This window comes from Oryctolagus cuniculus, chromosome 20 (genome assembly GCF_964237555.1).
Source record: "Oryctolagus cuniculus chromosome 20, mOryCun1.1, whole genome shotgun sequence".
Taxonomy (NCBI): Eukaryota; Metazoa; Chordata; class Mammalia; order Lagomorpha; family Leporidae; genus Oryctolagus; species Oryctolagus cuniculus.
Genome location: NC_091451.1, coordinates 13,507,999 through 13,529,047, shown reverse-complemented (window position 1 = coordinate 13,529,047; position 21,049 = coordinate 13,507,999). Strand labels below are relative to the sequence as shown.

General features: G+C 51.1%; 1 protein-coding gene across 1 annotated transcript in view; it reads right to left on the bottom strand.

Annotated features, from left to right (window-relative positions):
* ARG2 (arginase 2) overlaps positions 1–20,721 on the bottom strand; it is a 35,239-nt gene extending 14,518 nt beyond the window's left edge. The window contains 2 exon segments of the mRNA NM_001082181.1: positions 19,876–19,948; positions 20,611–20,721. Of these exon segments, the coding sequence (NP_001075650.1) occupies positions 19,876–19,948; positions 20,611–20,721 (184 nt within the window).
* Between the last annotated feature and the right edge of the window lie 328 nt (positions 20,722–21,049).

Here is a 21,049-nt window from a genome sequence, read left to right as displayed (position 1 = left end):
CCGTTGCCCCTCTTCCAGGCCAGCTCTCTGCTGTGGCCAGGGAGTGCAGTGGAGGATGGCCCAAGTGCTTGGGCCCTGCACCCCATGGGAGACCAGGATAAGTACCTGGCTCCTGCCATCGGATCAGCGTGGTGCGCTGCCCACAGCGCACCGGCCGCGGCGGCCATTGGAGGGTGAACCAACGGCAAAAGGAAGACCTTTCTCTCTGTCTCTCTCTCTCACTGTCCACTCTGCCTGTCAAAAAAAAAAAAAAAAAAAAAAAAAAAATCTGGGAGGATACTTTGGACTTCAGAGAAAAGAAGCTTTAACTTCAAGTCACTATCAGGTCTTGCTTCTGTTGACGGCACGCTCCTGGACTGGACAGTCTTGCCCAGTGGAGCTCATCCCAGGGCGTTCCTGCTTCCACAGTTATCAGCAGTCTCCTTAGACCAGATCCAGCCTGAGTCTTACTAGATAGAAGACACCAGAGCATGTCTGCGGTGTTGTCACATTTTTAGATCTACAGTCATAAAAGATTTTATAATCTAATAATGTTAATATTAACTTTTCAGAACCACTTTCCAGGTACTTGAACTTGCCAAACCACACATGACCAATAAGAAATGCAGGGAAATTAAAGTGATAAGATAAGTACTAGAACTTGGGGAACACTCAAGTCCAATCACAGATACTAAGATATAAACTCTGATAAGTAAAAAACAAGTTAGCAGAGTACCATCTTCTGTCACACTTATCAGAAGAAAACTGCACAAAGCCTAAAAAGGAGTCTCCAGAGATTTGGTCGTCTCATGGTCAAAGGATTTTGGTCAGTAAATGTGTAACCCTTCCTTGCGGTTGTTCACCAAATGAATCACAGCTTGGATGGTGATTCCCCCAAGATTATCCAACCCCATTTGCTCTGGTTCCTTCTCACCATCACCACACAGCCTCTGGTTATTCGCTTTATTTCCCAGATGCCTTCATACCAACCAGAGCTTCCAGCCCATGGGTGCTAGAAGAACTATTTGCTGCACATAGCTATGCACGGGCACTTGGGTTTATGCAGCATGGTCGGCGTGAGCCTCGGGCTCTGCACACCTGGCGACCCCTGCACACAGCAAGCCTTGTGTTTCTGGATCTGCAGAGCTGAGGGATTATCTTGACAGGCCTGGCCGAGCAGCCCACCCTACAGGACTCCATCTGTCCTGCAACTGCCATAATTTTAAGTGTCAGGTGACGACTCCTACAGCAAGCTAAGTTTATTATCAGGGCTGTTTTGCTGTTTCCCACCCTCGTTACTAACAACAGGAATTATTTGTGAAACTGAATATGTAATGGTGGAAAGCCCTGTCCTGCTCCCCATACACTACTCTCTCAGACTTTTATGTGTAAACACGACACATGACGAACGGCACCCCCACCCCAAAGTCGACTCAAACACTGTTTCCTGTTCATCGAACACCCAGGGCAGGGATTCCAGCTCAGCAGGGAGCTTTGGTGATTAGGGCTTTGTGGCTAAGGCCAGGTCTTCCCAGGTGCTAAGCAGCAGAGGGGAAGAAAGCATTGGTGGCCTGAGGTGGCACATTGCCCCTGCTCATGTGGCACTGGCCAGCAAATGCAAATCTAGCTTATGTCCAGAAGAGGCAGAATGTGGATTTTGGTGGATAGGCAAAAACTCTGGCCCATCGAGGACTGTTTAATTCTAATGCTGTAACCCTTTAAGTAATTAACAACTCAAAACACTGAGACCTTGGTTGCTCCAGGATTACCAGTGTTTACTATTTTTTAACTGTTCTAGTTCATTACAGAGCTGAATTGCCAAATACATTATACCATCATGATGTAGCTCTCAGGAGTTTGCTCCACCAGTGCTAACTGTGCCAACAGCATTGAGACACCCATAAGACTAGAGTTGGCCAACTTAATAGGAATGAAAAGTTTGAGTATTGGAGGAGTGGGCCTTTGCCAGAGCTGTCACAACGCCACTTGGGAAGCCCACACCTCATATCAGAGTGCCTGGGTCTGAGCTCCAGTTCTGCTCCCAATTCCAGTTTTCTATCAGTACAAACCCTGGGAGGCAACAAGTGATGGTTCAAGTGGTTGGGTCCCTGCCACCCACACAGGAGACCTGGATTGAGTTCCCGGCTTCTGGCCCAGCCCCACTCTGAGCATTTGAGGAGTAAGCTCACTCCTTTCTCTCTCTCTCCCTCTTAGATAAGATTTTTTTAAATTATTTATTTATTTATTTTTGACAGGCAGAGTGGACAGCGAGAGAGACAGACAGAGAGAAAGGTCTTCCTTTTTCCATTGGTTCACCCCCCAATGGCCGCTGTGGCCGGCACTCTGCGCTGATCCGAATCCAGGAGCCAGGTGCTTCTCCTGGTCTCCCATGCGAGTGCAGGGCCCAAGCACTTGGGCCATCCTCCACTGTGCTCCCGGGCCACAGCAGAGAGCTGGACTGGAAGAGGAGCAACTTGGACAGAATCTGGCACCCCAACCAGGACTAGAACCCAGGATGACAGTGCCGCAGGCAGAGGATTAGCCTATTGAGCCGGCCAATAAAATGTTTTAATATTAGAACAATGTGATATAAGGTTGCTGAGAACGCGAGTTGTAACCAATAGGCTAGTTTTTTGAGTAGGGAGGCTGATGGGAGGTTAATTTTTTCTAAGAGTAGGATGAACTGAGTAATGTTAAAGGTAGTGGTTTGGGGCCAGTGCTGTGGCATCGCGGGTAAAGCTGCTGCCTGCAGTGCCGGCATCTCATATGGGCGCTGGTTGGAGTCCCAGCTGCTCCACTTCCAATCCAGCTCTCTGCTATGGCCTGGAAAAGCAGTAGAAGACGGCCCAAGTACATGGGCCCCTGCACCCGCGTCAGAGACAGAGAAAAAGCTCCTGGCTTCTGGCTCCTGGCTCCTGGCTTCGGATCGGCACAGCTCCAGCTGTAGTGGCCCACTGGGGAGTGAACCAGCAGATGGACCTCTTTGTCTCTGCTTTTGCTTCTCTCTGTGTATCTCTGACTTTCAAATAAATAAATAAATCTTTTCTTAAAAAAAAAAAAAAGGTATTGGTTTATCAGAGTGCTGGTGATGTGGGCAGGCAAGGAGCAGAGAGCAGAGGAGCTGGGAGACGGCAGCAGGCTCTGTGCTGCAGCCCAGCACTGCACCCACGCCACCCACTTCATGCTGATGCGACACAGCTGCAGGCTCAGCACACCCATTCCCCATCACGCCCAAGGTGCCGGGATGACTGACGTGTATGCTGCAGCCCCATTTGAAAACACCAAGAAACTTCCGAGATTCCCCTCCTCCCAAAAAGGGGGACAGAGGTGAGTGGAATTCACGCCCCTCAAACTCTGCCCCATTTGAATATTCAATTAGGGTACCACCTCCTACCCTATAAAGGGGTGGCCCTAGCTTGGTGGGGGCAGCCATCCTTCCTTCCTCATGAAGAGGTTGTCCACCCTCACATCTGAGTATGTGCTATCCCTTTAAAAATAAATCCTGTTGGGGCCGGTCCTGTGGCATAGCGGGTAAAGCTGCTGCCTACAGTGCCGGCCCATATGGGCGCCGGTTCTAGTCCCGGCTGCTCCTCTTCCTTTCCAGCTCTCTGCTATGGCCTGGGAAAGCAGTAGAAGATGGCCTGAGTCCTTGGGCCCCTGTACCCACGTGGGAGATCCGGAAGAAGCTCCTGACTCCTAGCTTTGGATTGGCACAGCTCTGGCCATTGTGGCCATCTGGAGAGTGAACCAGCAGATGGAAGACCTCTCTCTCTCTCTAATAAAATAAATCTTTAAAAAAAAAATAAAAATAAATCCTGCTTTCCTGTACACCTTACATGTACTTCAATTCTTTCATATATGTAAACAAGAGCCTAGAATAAGCCCACCTGGGGGCCCTGTTGGCCACAACACTAGGGCAAATTCTGGTCCATGGGGCATAAGCAGTGGGCTCACTGATGTAGACTCTTGGAGCCATAATGACAGTCAGCACTAAGAGGGAGGGAACCCTGGTGTCTGCCTGTCACGCTTGAGGAAGCTGCGCCTTCCAGTTCTGCTTCAGCCCAATGCTGAATGTCTGCAAATACAGGACAGGTGGGACCTGGTATTCCATAGCTGTTCTTTCCTCTAAGACCAGATGAGCCTGAAACCAAGGAAGCTCTCGTGTCAGATCTGGCACCAATCTGAAAGGACTCTTGTTTTTCACTTGCTGTTTATACACTGGCACAGCTTCACTAGTCCTGTCTCATGTGCTGGTAATGAAATACACCAGTTACTACTGTGCTCTTTCCGGCCCAGACATTGCCTTTGGCCTTGATAAACCTCTCCGGGCTCCAGTGGAGTGGAAAGAGGACACAGGTACATGACACAATGATGCAACCAGGCGGTGGGGAAGGAATCAAAACAGCCCTGCCCGACCTTAGCAGTATCTATGACTGGCACTTCTATTTTGGGGCCAGCGAGTGAGTCCCAGAAAGATGCCAGGGACAGGAAAGAAAGGGGACGTCATAGGGGTCCACTGCCACACATCACACCACGCCATGCTGGGCACCTTACAGACGCCTGGCAGCCCCCACATCCTCCACTGGCTCCACTGTCCACGTTACAGAGCAAACTCCGCAAGGCCAAATCGCTCCAGCTACTTGGGGCAAGCTTGAATGACCCTTTGTTAGAGACCCACACGAGACAGTGTTAAGAGCAGGAGTTTCCCACAGCATCAATGTACCCCATTCTTACTACCGCGCTGACTTTCACAGGTGGCTCCGGTTGCTAGAGACTCAGCAAGTTAAGAAAGCCGGGCGTGAAAGTGGCCGTCTTGAGAGCGAGCCACGGGCAGAGTAACAGATTAGGAGAAAAGCAAGGTGCCTCTTAGCGTGCAGCTGGTTCAGGATGGAAATGTTTACGAGTTACAAATTCAGCTGCCGTATGTGGAACTAGGGCCCTGGGTAAAGAGAATTCCTAGTCATTTAAAGGGATGCATTGCTAATTCTTAGAATGTCAAAGTTGAGCCTGTAATACCAGCTTATGGAGAACAGTTGCAGTGTTACCAGAAAAACGCAGGATTAATTCGGACCAGAATTTCTGTCTCATCTCTAACACTTCTGTTAACAACTGTCACTTAGGTGCACTCATTGGAATACCACCACCAAAACGCAGAGATCTAGACTTAGGGCATTTAATGTCCAGAGGCTGTACAACCCCAAGAACCAGGTGTTCTGAACGATCCACAAGCCAGCGCTTTGCTTCCCTAGCCCTGTCTCCAGAGTAAACGGGGTGCATTGGGGCAGTAAAGCATAGCCAGGAAGCAGACACACTTGCTCCAGCGCACTTCTTCAGAGTCCCAGAGGAGATGGGCCGGCTCAGTAACTCCTGCCTCCCTACTCTGCTCTCCTGTCTCCGCACCAGGCAGGTGCTCCTGGAGGCAGCGAAGACCATGACGAGGAAGAGAGGCAAAGATATTGGCACTGGGGGCTCCAGGATGGACGGGGACCTGAGGATCCAGGCCAGTCACTTAGGATCTGTCTGTGTAACATCCACCAAAGTTAATCTCAGGAGCGGATATAAACATGGTGTCAATAGATGCTTTAGCATGGCTCTGATCCTTGAGTGTAAACAAACCATACTTGAGGATTTAGCTGAAGACAGTAACAGAGGACCTGGAACATCAGTTACATTTTCTACTGATTGGTTCTCCAGCTACATCTGTCCTGGCCTCAGGCGATCAGGTGGTGCCGTCTTCTAAGATGAGCTCTGGAACGGGTGGCCCTCTGACCCACACCTGTGCCAGCCCTCTGGACCACTTACTTGAGCCAGGGCAGAGTTTCTTCGACTGGCCGCTGAGCAGCTTGCTTCTGGCACAGGCAGGATGGAGGCAAGAGGAGGATTTTGCTGGCTTTCTAAGTCAGTAGGACAAGACTGCTGAGCGGCTCTGAGAACCGAAGGCCTACTAGTGTCAGCACTAGTATGTAACCAGAGAGAGAGCAGCAACTTGGGGGTAAAGTACTACTCTAAGCCCACTGATCTCACTGAAACGGCTCATCAGGAGCCGAGCCGTCAGGGGCTGGCATTGTGGCATGGCAGGTTAAACTGTCGCCTGTGACACTGGCATCCCATAGTCAGAGTGCCATTCAAGTCCTGCCTGTCCACTTCTGCTCCAGCTCCCTGCTGGTGCGCCTGGGAAAGAAGCAGAGAACGGCCCAGGTGCTTGGGCCCCTGCAATCACATGGGGACCCGGATGGAGTTCCTGGTTCCTGGCCTGGCCCAGCTCTGGCCCTGGCAGCCATTCGGGGAGTGAACCAGCAGATGGAAGACATCTGTGGCTCTGCCTTGCAAATAAGTAAAAATAAATCTTAGAGTCCAGCTGTCACTCACGACTTGAGTCTGCAGCAGTCCCTAAGGACAGTTTTCCCTTAGCACAGCCACAAGGCCACTCACTCCCTGCTGGGACTCAACCCAGGTCACAAAGGAAGGGGTTTCCACCTCTTTCCTATTCTCTTATCTCTGCAAGAGAGAGGGAGCCAGGAAGATAACAATTTTCTCCACATCTGAGTATTCCCATACACACTTCACATACCCTCAGACGCCATGAGAGTTTGGTCATTAATAGAATTAATAGAGAGGGACAGGTAAATATATTCAAAGGCTGAATTATTTAAACCAAGCACTCAGGTTCTGTCTCGGAAGGGTGCTAGCTTGAGTACTAAAGGGATGACACAGCATCTGTGGGAAGTGACTAGAAGTCAGCCTTAGTCCTGCCCTGGCTTTAAAACATGTTTCAAAAAGGGGCAATAACTGGCCATTATTATCCCACTAGCATCGAGCCTGGATCTGCCAGCTGGTAGCCAGTCGCCTTGCAAGAGTTAAAGTTGGAAATGAGACAGTTACCCTAGGAGGCATTCATTCTTAAATATCTGGGAAACCACGTGGCTTCCAAGTAGCAAATCACTTTGAGAGAAAAGAACTCATAATGGGGCGGGGGGGGGGGGGAATCCCAGGAGTCAGGAAGTGACTGAGGTTTCAGGAGTGAGCTCTGCCCACTCTGTCCCTCAACAGCTCCCGTGTGCTGCCCAGCACCCCGCTCAGTCCGAGGGACCCAGAGGCAAGGTCTGGTGGCAGCCTCACGGAGCAGACGGGTGGGAGAAGACAGGTGGGAAACCAGTAGTCCAGTGCCGACTGTTCTGCCACCGTTGGCACAGGGTGTGGTGGGAACGGACCAGGAAAGGAAGCGCTAGGACTTCTCAGAAGAGGCACTCTCTGAGCCAAGGAGGAAAGGGGGAAGGAGGAGTGCTTGCCAGAGAGGCACAGGGTAGCTTCAGCCCTGCAGAGCAAAGCCCAGCGTGCTTGCAGAGGGCTGGAGAGATGAGGCAGGACACAGGCAGGGCCCAGATGCACTGGGGAGCTGCTCAGGTGGTCAGGTCAGGAAGTGGCGGATCATCTGCATCTCAGACGGACCACCCAGGGAACAGTGCAGGAATGGACAGGCCTGGAGCTCCCGGGCGCTAGATCAAACAGTAGAGCAGGCAGCAGCAGGGAGGGGCATGGGGGAAAGACACGAGGCCTGCCCTTCTGCTCTCTGGCTTGGCTAGAGATCGGGAAGGGAGTGGAAGAGATGCTAAGTTCACATTTGGCTACGCTGGCATTGAGGCGTTAGGTCGATCCCACTGAAAACATGGAGACCGTGAACGGGTCAACTCTAGGTGATACTTGGTGGCCGATAAGATCATGGATGGAAGCGTACATTGCCACCTCCTGATGCAGAATTGCCAACACAACAGCCAACCCGCAAACCTGAACCTGATCAGGGGTCTGGATCTCATGCCCAGCTTACAGGAAATAGAGAAGACAAACATCCCAGGGCATATGGGGATGCAAACGCAAAACCCAAACAGAAACCCTATCTACAGGTGAGATCAATTCCTTTACAAATGAACCGCACGGAAGGAAAACCACAACAGCCAGGGGCTCCAGCCAGGTATCCCACAGGGGAAGCAAGGGTTCAAGACTTGGGCTGCTCTCCTGATAATATCAGCAGGGAACTGGATTAGAAGTGGAGCAACCAAGACTCTGGTTGGCGCTCTGTCGGTGTCACGGGCAGTGACTTAACCCACTGTGCCACGATGTAGCCCTCGCAAAAATATTTAGAGGGAGCAATCATTTAGCTTAGTAGCTAGGACATGGGCATCCCTTAACGGAGTGCTTGGGTTCGAATCCCAGCTCTAGCTCCTGATCCCAGCTTCCTGCTAATGGAGACCCTGGGAGGCAGCAGTGATGGCTCAAGTACTTGGGTCCCTGCCACCCACATAGGAGACCTGCACTGAGTTGCCAGCTCTCGGCTTTGTCCCAGGGGGTCATCGAGGGTATTTAGGGAATGAGCCAGCAAACAGAAGCTCCCTTGCTCTGTCATATAAAAATTAAAAAGTTTTCAAAGCCATGTGTAATTTTGTTTTTTTGACAGGCAGAGTTAGACAGTGAGAGAGAAGAGACAGAGAGAAAGGTCTTCCTTCTGTTGGTTCACCCTGCAAATGGCTGCTACGGCCGGTGCGCTGCACCAATCCCAAGTCAGGAATCAAGTGCTTCCTCCTGGTCTCCCATGCAGGTGCAGGGCCCAAGCACTTGGGCCATCCTCCACTGCCGTCCAGGGCCACAGCAGAGAGCTGGACTGGAAGAGGAGCAACTGGGACAGAATTAGGTGCCCCAACCAGGACTAGAACTCGGGGTGCCGGCACCGCAGGCGGAGGATCAGCCAAGTGAGCTGCGGCGCCAGCCATGTGTAATTTTTAATACTCATTTTTCAAGAACTTTTTGGCAAACCCTTGTCAGCATAGATTTCAACTTTTCTTGCACCAAAATCAGCTTATCTTTAAATTCTATTCTTCCACAAAATGTTTAAAGTACCCTCAGGTGGCTGAAAGTTAATTGTTCACTATCTGTTCTTCTGCAGAGAGAAGATGTTTAAGTGGAACATGATGTAAAATAAACTAAATTCAAGTGGAAGTGGCACATGACCAGTTCTGGCCAACAGGATAAGCACAGGTGCCCTGCAGCAACTTGGGAAGGGAACTTTGCCAGCAAGCCGGAGGCCTTGCAGTAGACAAGAATCTAGACCTGAACTTCAAGGAACAGAGCCACCCAAACAGCTCTGGATCCCTCTACCACCGTCTACCTGAGAGGGAGATGATCCGTTTTCCATAACCCATCATCACTTTGGACTCCAATTTGCAATCTTAAAAGGAGACTGGAGGAGGGTATGCTTTGTTGACACAACTAATTCAGGAGACAACAGGAAGGGAGTTCACACTGGAGTGGGAAAAAAATGCAGACTGGGGGTGGGCATCGTGGTGCATCAGGTTAAGCTGCTGCTTGCGATGCTAGCATCCCATGAGTGCTGGTTCGAGTCCTGGCCCATCCACATTGGATCCAGCCCCCCCACCTGACCCAGCATCCCTGCTGACGTGCCTTGGAAGGCATCAGAAATGGCCCAGGTACTTGGAACCGCTACCTACATGAGAGACCTGGATGCAGTTCCAGGCTCCTGACTTTGGCCTGGCCTAATCCTGGCTGTTGTGGCCATTTAGGATTTAGGGAGTGAACCAGAGGATGGGAGATATGTGGATATGTATGTGTGTGTGTGTGTCTTTCCCCCTTTAACTCTGCCTTTCAAGTAAACAAATCTTTAAAAAAAAAAAAAAGAAAAACAGACTTGAAGATTATGGGAAAATATCTCTAAGGGCCAGCATGAGGAAGGTGAAGATGAAGACACTAAGTAGATGTTTGCGTGTGAGAATTTCCTGGCTCCTGGCCTCAGCCCAGCCCAGCCCCAGCCGTTGGGCATTCGGGGACTGAGCTAATGGATGGAATATCTGTGCTTCCCTCTCACTGCATCTTTCAAAAAATTGACAAGAAACTGCTCACAGTCAGGCAGCGCTGCTCTGAGTAGCTGCAGTCCTGGTCAGAGCGGAGAACCCAGCCGTCTGGGCCGAGCCAGCGTGCAGGTTCTAAACGGCAGGAAGCGGGGCTGTCCACCACCTCCACGACTTTGGAACGCGTCTTAGGCTACCTTTCTTACGTCTCACTTTTATTTACAGTTCAAAACAACATGCCAAAACAGGGTAGAAGGAACTTTCCAAATCCATAGCGCTGTCACGTCCCCAAGGAGCCCAATCATCGAGTGACCACCTATCCTTGTTCTTAATATGAGGGGACTTCAAGAAGTTTCTGGAAAGAGAGACTCAAAAGAGCACATGCATTGCCCATGATCTTTCTGAAGCCCCCTTGTAAATTCCGGTTTTAATTTCTTAGCCAACCTGTCCCCATGAAGCAGTAACTCCTCACTGTCCCTCCTGCCAGCCCCCCCGGCAACCACCACTCTACCGTCTCTAGAGACCTCAAGTGAGTGGAATCATGAAGTGTCTGTCATTTTGAGACTGGTTTATATTCCACTCAGCACAATGTCCAAGGTTCACCCTTATCGAGCACATTTTAGAATTTCCTGTCTTTCTAGCACTGGGTAATACTCCCTTGAACGTGCCACAGTGTGTGTACACATTCACGCATCAATGGACACTGCTTCCACCTTTTGGCTGTTGTGAGTCGTGCTGCTTTGAACCTGGGTGTACAAGTCTCTAAGGCTCTGCATTCAGCTCCTTGGATAGAGACCCGGAAGTGGGATCGCCGTGTGGTAGTTCTGTGTTTAATGTTCTGGGAACCACCACACCGTGGTCTGTAGCAGCTGCCCCACTTTACGTTCCTACCACAGTACCTGGCGTTCTACTTTCTCCACATCCTCACCAACACTTCAACAATGACTTGTTTTGTTCTGAAGGTAGCCATCCTAATGCCTGTGAGGTAGGCATAATTGGTTTTTGCAAATTATACAATGGGATAATGGCCAGTGGCTAGCACAGCATCTGGAGCATGGTGAATGTCAGATATCAAGTAACTTTTTTTTTTTTTTTGGACAGGCAGAGTGGACAGTGAGAGAGACAGAGAGAAATGTCTTCCTTTGCCATTGGTTCACCCTCCAGTGGCTGCCACGGCAGGCGCACCGCGCTGATCCGAAGGCAGGAGCCAGGTACTTCTCCTGGTCTCCCATGGGGTGCAGGGCCCAAGCACTTGGACCATCCTCCACTGCACTCCCTGGCCACAGCAGAGAGCTGGCCTGGAAGAGGGGCAACTGGGGCAGAATCCGGCGCCCCGACTGGGACTAGAACCCAGTGTGCCAGCACCGCAAGGCAGAGGATTAGCCTAGTGAGCCGCGGCACCAGCCTATATATCAAGTAACTTTTAAGAGGGGTAAGGTAACTGCTTTGCTGCCTTTACAAACAAAGACACTGAAATTTGCCAAATCCCAACAGAGCCTGATATGGATCCAGCATGGTACCAGGTACATCATCAGTGATGGAAGCTTTTTCTACAGCACTGGGAAATTACTGAACATTCTTCTAAAAAGAATCTGCAATATAAAGGAGGCCTGGAACACAAAGCAAGTCCAATGCAACTGGTCACTGTTACGGACCTTCCAGGTGGGACTAAGGATGGAGGCCTAAAGACACACCACTTGTAGTGGGTGAAACTGCCGCCTACAGTGCCAGCATCCCATATGGGCGCCAGATCCAGTCCTGGCTGCTCTACTTCCCATCCAGCTCTCTGCTGTGGCCTGGGAAAGCAGTAGAAAATGGCCCAAGTCCCTGGGCCCCTGCACCCTCGTGGGAGACCCGGAAGAAGCTCCTGGCTCCTGGCTTCAGATCGGCTGATCTCCAGCCGTTGCAGCCATTTGGGGAGTGAACCAGTGATGGAAGACTTCTACTACGCTCCCTGCCTCTCCTTCTCAAACTCTGACTTTCAAATAAATCTTAAAAAAAAAAAAAAAAAAAAAAAAAAAAAGATGCCACTTCTCAGCTCAGGCCTCAGCTCCTGTTCCTCCCCAACAGGTGCCCATCCCCCAAAGACAGTGTAGCACAGACAAGGCCCAAAGCAGTGGAGTGCTTGGTCATTCTTTGGATCCCTGCTGTAATTTGAATGTCCCCTCAAAGAGCACCTGTTGGAAACTTAATCCCCAACTCCACAGTGTTAACAGGTGGGGCTGATAGCATTAAACCTAACAGAATAACCTCACCCTCACAGTATGATCCCTTGTGCATATTAAGAATATGGCAGTCATCTGGGAAGTAAACCAGCAGATGGAAGGTTGTGCTTTCTCTCTCCTCTGTGCTACTCTTTCAAATAATTTTTTTTAAGGAAAGTTTACTTTTGGTATAAAAGTTTTGAAATTCAGGCATAAGAGATTTTAGAAAGTTCACGGAAGATACCATTAAAAAAAAAAAAAAACTGCGTAGACTTCAAAACTTTTTGTACCAAAATAGGCTTCCCTTTTAATTCTATTTGCATGAACTTTGTGGAGTTCCTTCATGTTTTCAGTTCTGTTAAGTACAAACATAGGAGTAGAATTGCTGGATCACGTGGTAACCGTATTTCAGGCCCTGCCAGACGGTTTCCCAAGATGGCCACAGTTTTCCATTGCCACCAGCAGTGCTAGCCTCTGTATTCTCACCAGCACACAGCATTGTGTACCTCACAGCCTCCTGCTGACTGTGAAGTATCCCACTGTGCTTTTTATCTGCGATTCTCTAATGATTGCTTACCAGTCACCTGTATCACTTTAGGGAAATGTCTATTAAAATCTACTGCTGATTTTTAAATTCAGATTATTACAATTACTTAAGTATTCAAGACACTGGAACCTTAGCAGATATGATTTGCAAATATTTTCTGCACTCTATGGGCTATCCATTTTCTTGATAGTGTCCTTTGAAATTCAGAAGTTGGAAATTTTGACAAAGTACAATTTTTCTTTGGTCACTTGTGATTTTGGTGGGTTATCTAAGAGACTGCTGCATAACCCGAGGTCCCAGAGATTCATTCCTACTTTTTAAAAACAGTTTTATGGTTATTAGCATCATATTTAGGACTTTGATCCATTTTAAATTAATTTTTATATTGGTACGAGGCAAGTATCCCATTCAGTTGTTCTAAGTGGATCTCCAATCGTCCCAGAACCATTCCCTTGAGAGTATTCTTTTCCTGTTGACTTGAATTGGCCAAATAAAGACAGCCTTGCAAGTGGGGCCTGCTAGAGGCGCGCCACACCGGCCAAGTGACATTCCGTGGGGATCGTCTTCCTCTTCGAAGGCACACACCCGCCCCTCCTGGTTTGCCCTGTGCCTACCGGCTGTTGGGCTTTCTAGGCTGCAGCCGAGCTGGGCAGGGGACGTACGGGGAGAGCAAGTTCAGATGCCACAAAGCTTGCTGTTCTCTCTAGATCCAGCTGTGTCTCTGTGATAAACGCTCCCTGGGTTGCTGCAAACCTTTCATTGTTTTCCAGAGTCCTGAAAAAGCTGATTCTCTCTCTCATTCCTTTTATGAAAGAGAATTTAAGCAATCTTACTCCATCATTTTCACGGACATTGCTATTTGATTTAAAGCAACTCGGATTTACCATGAACGTGCGGGTTTCTGGTTTTCCTTGAAACAGCAGAGATGAGAAGGCTCACCCCTTCCCAGAGGGCAGCGACTGACTAAAGCTCAGTACTGGTTTTTAGTACCAATCCAGGCACATTTCTGCCTCACGGCCCTTAGGCCCTTACACGTACTGTTCCCTGTTTGAAATGCCTTTCTTTCAGATACACAAGGCTCCTCCCCTCCCCTCCCCAAGGTCTACTCACAAAGCAGTCACCAGGACTCCTGTCTACATCTGCAATGCTCCTACCGTCCAACACTTGTCACTGCCCACCCCTGGCTTTCACTCTTCATTACCATCTGACATACTTGTATGTTTCACTTCTGTCTCCTTAGAATCGGAGTTCTACGACAACAAGAATTTGTTTTGTTCTCCTAGAACTTAATAGTGTTCAAACACAAGAACTTCAAAAGTTCATGATGGCCAGCACTGTGGAGCAGTGGGTTAAAGCCCTGGCCTGAAGCGCCGGTGTCCCATATGGGCGCTGGTTCTAGTCCTGGCTGTGCCTCTTCTGATCCAGCTCTCTGCTATGGCCTGGGAGAGCAGAAGATGGCCCAAGTCCTTGGGCCCTGTACCCACACAGGAGACCTGGAAGAAGCACCTGGCTCCTGACTTTGGATAGGCTCAGCTCCAGCCATTGCAGCCATCTGGGGAGTGAACCAGCGGATGGAAGACCTCTCTCTCTCTCTCTGTCTCTACTTCTCTCTGTAACTGTCTCTCAAATAAATAAAATAAAGCTTTAAAAAAGAAAGTTCATGAAAATGGGGGCCAAGGTTGTGGCATAGTGGGTTAGGCCACCGCTCACCACACTGGTCTCCAATATCAGAATGCCGGTTTTGACTCCCAGCTGCTCCGCTTCTGATCCAGCTCCCTGCTAATGTGCCTGGGAAGGCAGCAAAGGTGTTCCAAGGGATTTGGCCCCTGACACCCACATGGGAGACCTGGATGCTTCATGGCTTCAGCCTAACCCAGATGTGGCTGCTGTGGCTATTTGGGAAGTAGACCAGTAAATGAAGATATTTCTCTTTCTTTCTCCCCCCTCACCCCCTTGTCATTCTGCTTTTCAAATAAATCTTTCAAAAATTTTTTTGAAAAGATTTTAAGTAATAGAAAAATATCGTCATATTAACATTTTAGAAAGATCACTGTGGTGGTAATGAAAGTGAATTAGGGGCCAGCGCTGTAGCATAGCCTGCGGTGTCAAATCCCATATGGGCGCATGTTCAAGTCCCAGCGGGCGCCTGTTCAAGTCCCAGCTGCTCCACTTCCCATCCAGCTCTCTGCTGTGGCCTGGGAAAGCAGTAAAGGATGGTCCAAGTGCTTGGGCCCCTGCACTTGCATGGGAGACCCAGAAGAAGCTCCAGGCTCCTGACTTCAGATTGGTCCAGCTCTGGCAGTTATGACCATTTGGGGAGTGAACCATCAAATGGAAGACCTCTCTCTCTCTGCCTCTTTAACTCTGCCTTTCAAATAAAATAAAATCTTTTTTAAAGAAGTGAATTAAGGGAAAGGATATCATTTGAAAGTCATCACTGGATATGAGAAGACAAACAAAACTAAGCAGTACCATTATCGAAAAAACTCAAATCATTTAGGAGGTAAAACCAACATGCCTTCCCAGGCAACAGATGTAAGGGACGAAAGGGAAGAGGCTGAGGGTCTGAATTCAACTAAGAGTAACTAGATCATGGGCAACAGTGTTAGCAACACGGGAGAGAGCAGGAGGAAGATCGGAGGAAGTTAAAATGATCTTTGTTTTGCGCATAAGTTTGAAGTGGGAGAATGAGATCAGGCTACTTAGGGCACAGGTGGAGGAACACGCATGGCATCCTAATTGAAGGTCAGAGCAAAGCTGTGCAAGTGGAGAGTGGATGACTCCATCCCCTAGGGCATCTGTGAGACGATGCCAGTGACCGGACACTGGAGACGTTAACCTTTGAGGGTCAGGAAGAGAAGGATCCCACAAAGGCGTCCAGGAAGGAGGCCCAGGAAGGAGCGGAGTCTTGGCTCACCAAGGAGCACGTTTCAGGAACACAGCTATGTGATGAAGACCAGCCAGCCGAAGGCTGCAAATCGGTGAACCCGCTCAAGGTAATGGCCGTGGGATGACAGGACGGAAGCCAGGCTAAAGCATCACTGTCCATCCAACTGGACTCACGACTCTGAAAAGCCAATACAGATCCCTGAATCCACGCGCCGATCTAGTCACCAGAGATCCTAAGTTTAAACAACTTCCTCAAGCCCTCCATCAGCAGTCCTTGGGGCAGTCAAGCAGATGCTTGGATCTCAACCAAGGGGATTCCTGCTCTATAAGAGCACCCAATGGAAGAATCCATCTGCTCAGTGTAGTTGAAAGGAACTAGAACAGCTCCCAGTGGCTTCCTGGCCCGGTCCCAGTCACTGGGGCTTCCTCAGTACCACGGCTGAGTCAAGTGACCGCAGTCAAAGACGGAGACCTCAAAGTGCGAATCTCAGGTAAGGGCTGATCGTCACCCAAAGAGCGCGCACTCTGCTTCTCAAGGGGAAAGGGCCAGTGGCCGTGGCTGTCAGGGCGGACCACTCAGCAGATGCCTCTTCATCTCTCCTAGGCCCTCTTCACATAACGAAAACAAACAGTTACCTGCGAGAACCACGGAATGTCCTCACCAAGGACAGGGAGATGGAAAAAAACAAGCCCAGTCACAAATTAAAAACATTCATGCAGGAGAACAGGAAGCTTAACCGATGCCATGGCAACACCTCAGCCTCTGTAGCAGGGCAAAGAATAAAGGCAAAGATTTGCAAGAGTTCCCTTCCTGTGGGCTTTCTCTCCCTTGAAATCCGACCCATGCTACTTATTTGAAAGTGCTGGAAGGACTCATTTTGGTACTGTTTGGGAAGAGAGCGATGGAAACGTCTCTTGGTACCTTTCTCCAACATATTCCGGGAGATTTGGCCAAAACCTCACGCTAGAAATCGGCTGAGTGCCGCGATCTCATTAATATGCAATGAGATTCTATTTCAAACAGCTGTGGACACTGGGCGACCAATCAGCTCCAGGGTGAGGATATAAATGCACAACTAGAACTATTTGGAAAAAAAAAAAAAAGAAAGGGACAATGGGATAAGCTGAAGCTTCACCATCACACGAGGCTGGGGGTTTAAAGAGGAAGACGGATAGTTTGTAAGGGAGCGTGGCTACCCCCAGGTTAGAGTGGAAAATTACCAAGAGCTGTGACAGGACAGCATGAGTAAGAGAAGCTGTTGGGAACGCGTCCCCCCCACCACCACCACCACATTCCTCGGCCTCAGCTGCACGGTATAAAAGCCCCCTCTGTAAAAGCCTGAAGCTGCTTCAGGCAGAAGCCAGAGACAACCTGAGCAGTGCCTGGCCCAGCTCATCAGTGGGCCGCAGTCGTTTGTCCAGTATTTAAAAATAGTGATTACAGAGATTGTTGTCTTCAGTGTCAAATGATTCTTTCAGATAGGCAGAACGTACAAGCTATTTTAAGGGACCATAGTCCTATTTTCTTTACCAAGCACGAACAAAAGTTCCATTAGGTAACTTGTGACACACTCACAGATGACGGAATCCTAGCCGTTCATCTTTGATCTCTGCTGGCGAATTTGAAGAGGCACTAAAATGACTGAGAAACGCCCTGTTGAAGGAGTTAATTTATCAGAGACAAGAGGTTTGAGTATTTAATCCAAGGCACCATACCCACATGTAAGCGGACAAACGTGAACTACACCTCAAGCTGGGGCCAGTGTTGCAAGATGGGTTAGGCTGCCATGCGAGACAGCAGCATCTCATGCGAGTGCCATTTTGACTCCTGGCTGCTCCACTTGGGATCTAGCTCCCTGCTCATGCACTCCCACTGGGAAAGCAGAGGAAGATGGCCCAAGTGCTGGGGCCTCTGCCACCCACGTGGGAGACCCAGATGAAGCTCTTGGCTCCACCTGGCCCAGCCCTGGCTGTTGCAGCCATGTGGGTGAAGTAGGCAAGCATATAGGTTAAAATTGATTAGGTTTGTGAGCTGGGAGACCACGCCTTCGCCACGCCCCTGTGTGACTTCACGCCCTACCCAATACCTTACCATACCCCCACGTGACATCAGGCTCTACCTGACCATACCTAAGCGCCCACCTGCCCACAAGCTCCGCCCCTGTAGAAAATATATAAAAAGGCAAGGAGTGTCGCAAAAGGCTCTCTTCCTCTGCTTGGCTGCCTGTGATAAGCGGTGGATAGCAGCTCAAGGCGCTGGCTGCACGTGGCTTTTGGCCTGCTCTCTGCTTGGTATGGACGCTACCCTAGTTTCCAGACTTTACCCTCTCTCCAACCTGAACTAAAGCCCTCACTTTCCTAGATACCTTTCGCACTAAATAAAAGCTTAAAATGTACCATGCTGCCTCGTTTATCTGTGCCGGTATTTAGAATTCTCTAAATATTAGGCAAGAACCCTCTTGGGCTTATTGATATTGGGGATTTATTAATAAGCATATGTGAAGTTGTATGGCCACCCAATTGCCGGTAGTGTTACGCCGTCACAAAACACACCAAACACCGGAGTAAGGGAAAGGGTTTATTGGGGAAAATCCAGCAGACCGGAGGGAAGGGGCGAAAAAGGAAAAAGGGAGAGGAGAGTACAAGAGACAGAGGAGAGGAGCCAAGAGAGCCACGTGTTCAGGTACAGACCCTTTTAAAACTTTGCCGGAGGGCGGGCAAGGAAGCAGGAATAGCCAATCCCATTAGGTTGGGGGTGGAGCTTGGCACCAGCGGCTGAGCCATGTGGCTACCTGGCTTTCAGCAATGGCGGCCGGGGCTAGGGCCTAGGATGTAGATCAGGGTGTAGATCGCGCCATAGATAAAACTGCACCAGTTTCCTAACAGGTAGCACATGTGGCACCCCAGATGGTGCTTCTGGGGAACTTTAAAGGGCCACATGTTTGTGTAGATTTTAAGGGGTCATGCCCGATTTCACGGGGAGTGTACCAGCAGATGGAAGCACTCCCAGGCACGCGTTCTAACTCTGCCTTTCAATTAAATAAGCCTTAAAACACAAAAAGCCTCAACTCAAGGTGATTTCAATGACTTCCTTACTCCTGTGGTGTTTGGAAGGAGATAACTTCTTATTAGGATGGAGATTCCAGAGCCAGTAGGAAGGGAGCTTGCCATTCACCTTGAATCTCTGCCTCCACAGGTGCTGTACTTACAGTGCCAAAAAAATACATGGACGAGTGGAGCGTTGTGCTGCAGCCAGAAGCATGTGGGTTAGATACAAGGAAGAGCCTTCCTCCTATCAACGTACTGAGAAGTGGTGCCCTGTTACTAAGAAGGGTTCCCTGGGGTCGGAAGCCCATGGTTAAGACCTGCATCACACACTGGAGTGCCTGGGTGTAACGCCCCACTCCAGCCGCTGACTCCAGCTGGCTGCTAATGCAGTCCCGGGGAGGCAGTGGTGATGGCTCCAGTAATGGGATTCCTGCCACCCCCGTGAGCGACCTGGATTGAGTTCCTGGATTGAGTCTCTGACTAGCCAGCCATGGCAGTAAACCAGGGATGGCGGCACTCTCTTGAGTGTTCTCACACTCTCTCAAGTAATTAAAAGGGGTCTCAGCTTTACTTTTTTTAAATATTTTATTTGAGAGGCAGAGTGAGGTCCTCCTTTTACTAGTATGTGGCCACAACAGCTGGAGCTGCGTTGATCCGAAGCCAGGTGCTTCTTCCGGGTCTCCCACGTGGGTGCAGGGGCCCAAGAGCCTGGGCCATCCTCTACTGCTTTTCCCAGGCCACAGCAGAGAGCTGGATTGGAGGAGCAGCAGCCAGGACTAGAACCGGCGCCCATATGGGATGCCGGTGCCACAGACAGAGGATTAACCTACTGTGCCACGGCGCCAGCCCCCTCTGTTATTTTACAAATGGCATTTATCTACTTCTAGTTCTGAAAACTTGGTGTAGGATCCTAATTACAAGAACGCAACTTTGATTCTGGCTAACCTGGGATGCCTGTAAAAACACACGTTACTGGGTTCTACCTCAGACCCAATGAAGGAGCTCAGGAATCCTGTGTTTTTAGGTTTGAAAGCCACCGAGGGAAGCCCAGCGAGATCAAGCTGTCAGCCCTGTCGGGGAAATGAATGCTGTCACGAGCGGAAACCACCGAGACTGATGAGTCACAAGCACCTCAGGAGTGAGCCAGGAATGCAAGACTGGGGGGGGGGGGGGTTGCGCCCAGGTTGCACGCTGCGTTCCACCGCCCGGCCTGCCACTCTCTCCACGGCAAGACTTCCCCGAAGCCTCCGGGGGGTCTTAGGCTGCAGCTGGAACCCAGAGGAGAAGGGGAGACGTGGCAGCCTATTCCCGATCCCCGGCCCTGCACCGCGCCTGCAGCGCGACCACTTACCCAAATCCGACAGCCTTTTCACCAAGCCGGCGTCTCGAATGGCAGCTGGACCACATTCCACTCCTTTCCGTTTCTGCCACACAAATGACACAGTCAGGGGCGAGGGACGACCTCGGGGGGCCGGGGGAGTTCAGTGTCCCCCCATACACACACACCATAAAGCAATCGGCGGCGCTCAGCTCCCAGCCCGTGCAAACGTGCGGCAGCATCAGCCCTCGCGTTCCCTCCCGGCGGAGGCCCGGCCGTTCCAGCTAACCCTTGCGGGAGAGGAGAGGGAACGGAACAAAGCCTGCGTGCCGGGGACTCCAGCTTCAGCGCCCCTCTTTGTGAGAAGAGCGGGCAGAGGCCCCACGCGGGGAGCGCCGGGGCTGGCGAGCGCCTCCTGCGCCGCCGCGGGGTCCTCTGCTTAAGGAGAGAACAAAACGGGTGCTCCCAGTCCCTGCTCCCGCAGCCCGTGGGTTTCCGCTCCGAGCACTGCGGCCAGCTCGGCCTCCTTCTCCTCCTCCTCGGCTCCATCACGCACGGTCCTCCCCGGCCCGCACCGCGCACCGCGCACCGCGCCCTCCCTGCCCGTCTTCCACCCCGGGAACCCCACCTGCTCCCCGGCGCCCAGTCGTGGAGCCGACCGGCTCCCTTCCCGCGCCGCTTCTCGCCATCCTCTCCCCTCGGCCCCGGTCCCCCGCACACCACCGCCCTTTTCTCCCGCGTCGGGGCTGGGCTGGGGGTGCCTCTCACCTGTCCCTGAGAAAACGGGGCTCCGATCACTGCCACGGAGTGGACGGATTTCTTCAGGACCGACTGCACTCGCGTCCGCAGCAGACGCGAGACGCAGCTCCCGTAGGACATGGTCTAGCAGCGCGCGGGGACGCCGAAGCGCGACCAGATCCGTGCGGCTCGCAGCCCCGAGTGCGAGCGCGGACCCCTGCCGCGGCGCTCACCTACAGGCGCGAGCGGCAGCCCCGCCCCGTGACGTCACCGCCAGGTCCCGCCCCCCGCGCCCCCAGCCGGCCCCCGCCACACCTTCCGCAGGCCCCGCCCCCTGACCGCGGGCCCGGGACACGCCCCCCCGGCGTCACCGTCGGGTCTGGGCGCTCGGTGCAGTCGCTGCAGCTGGCTGTGGCCGGGAGGCGGGTGGCGAGGTCTGGCCAATGGGAGCGCCGTGACGGACAGGTGT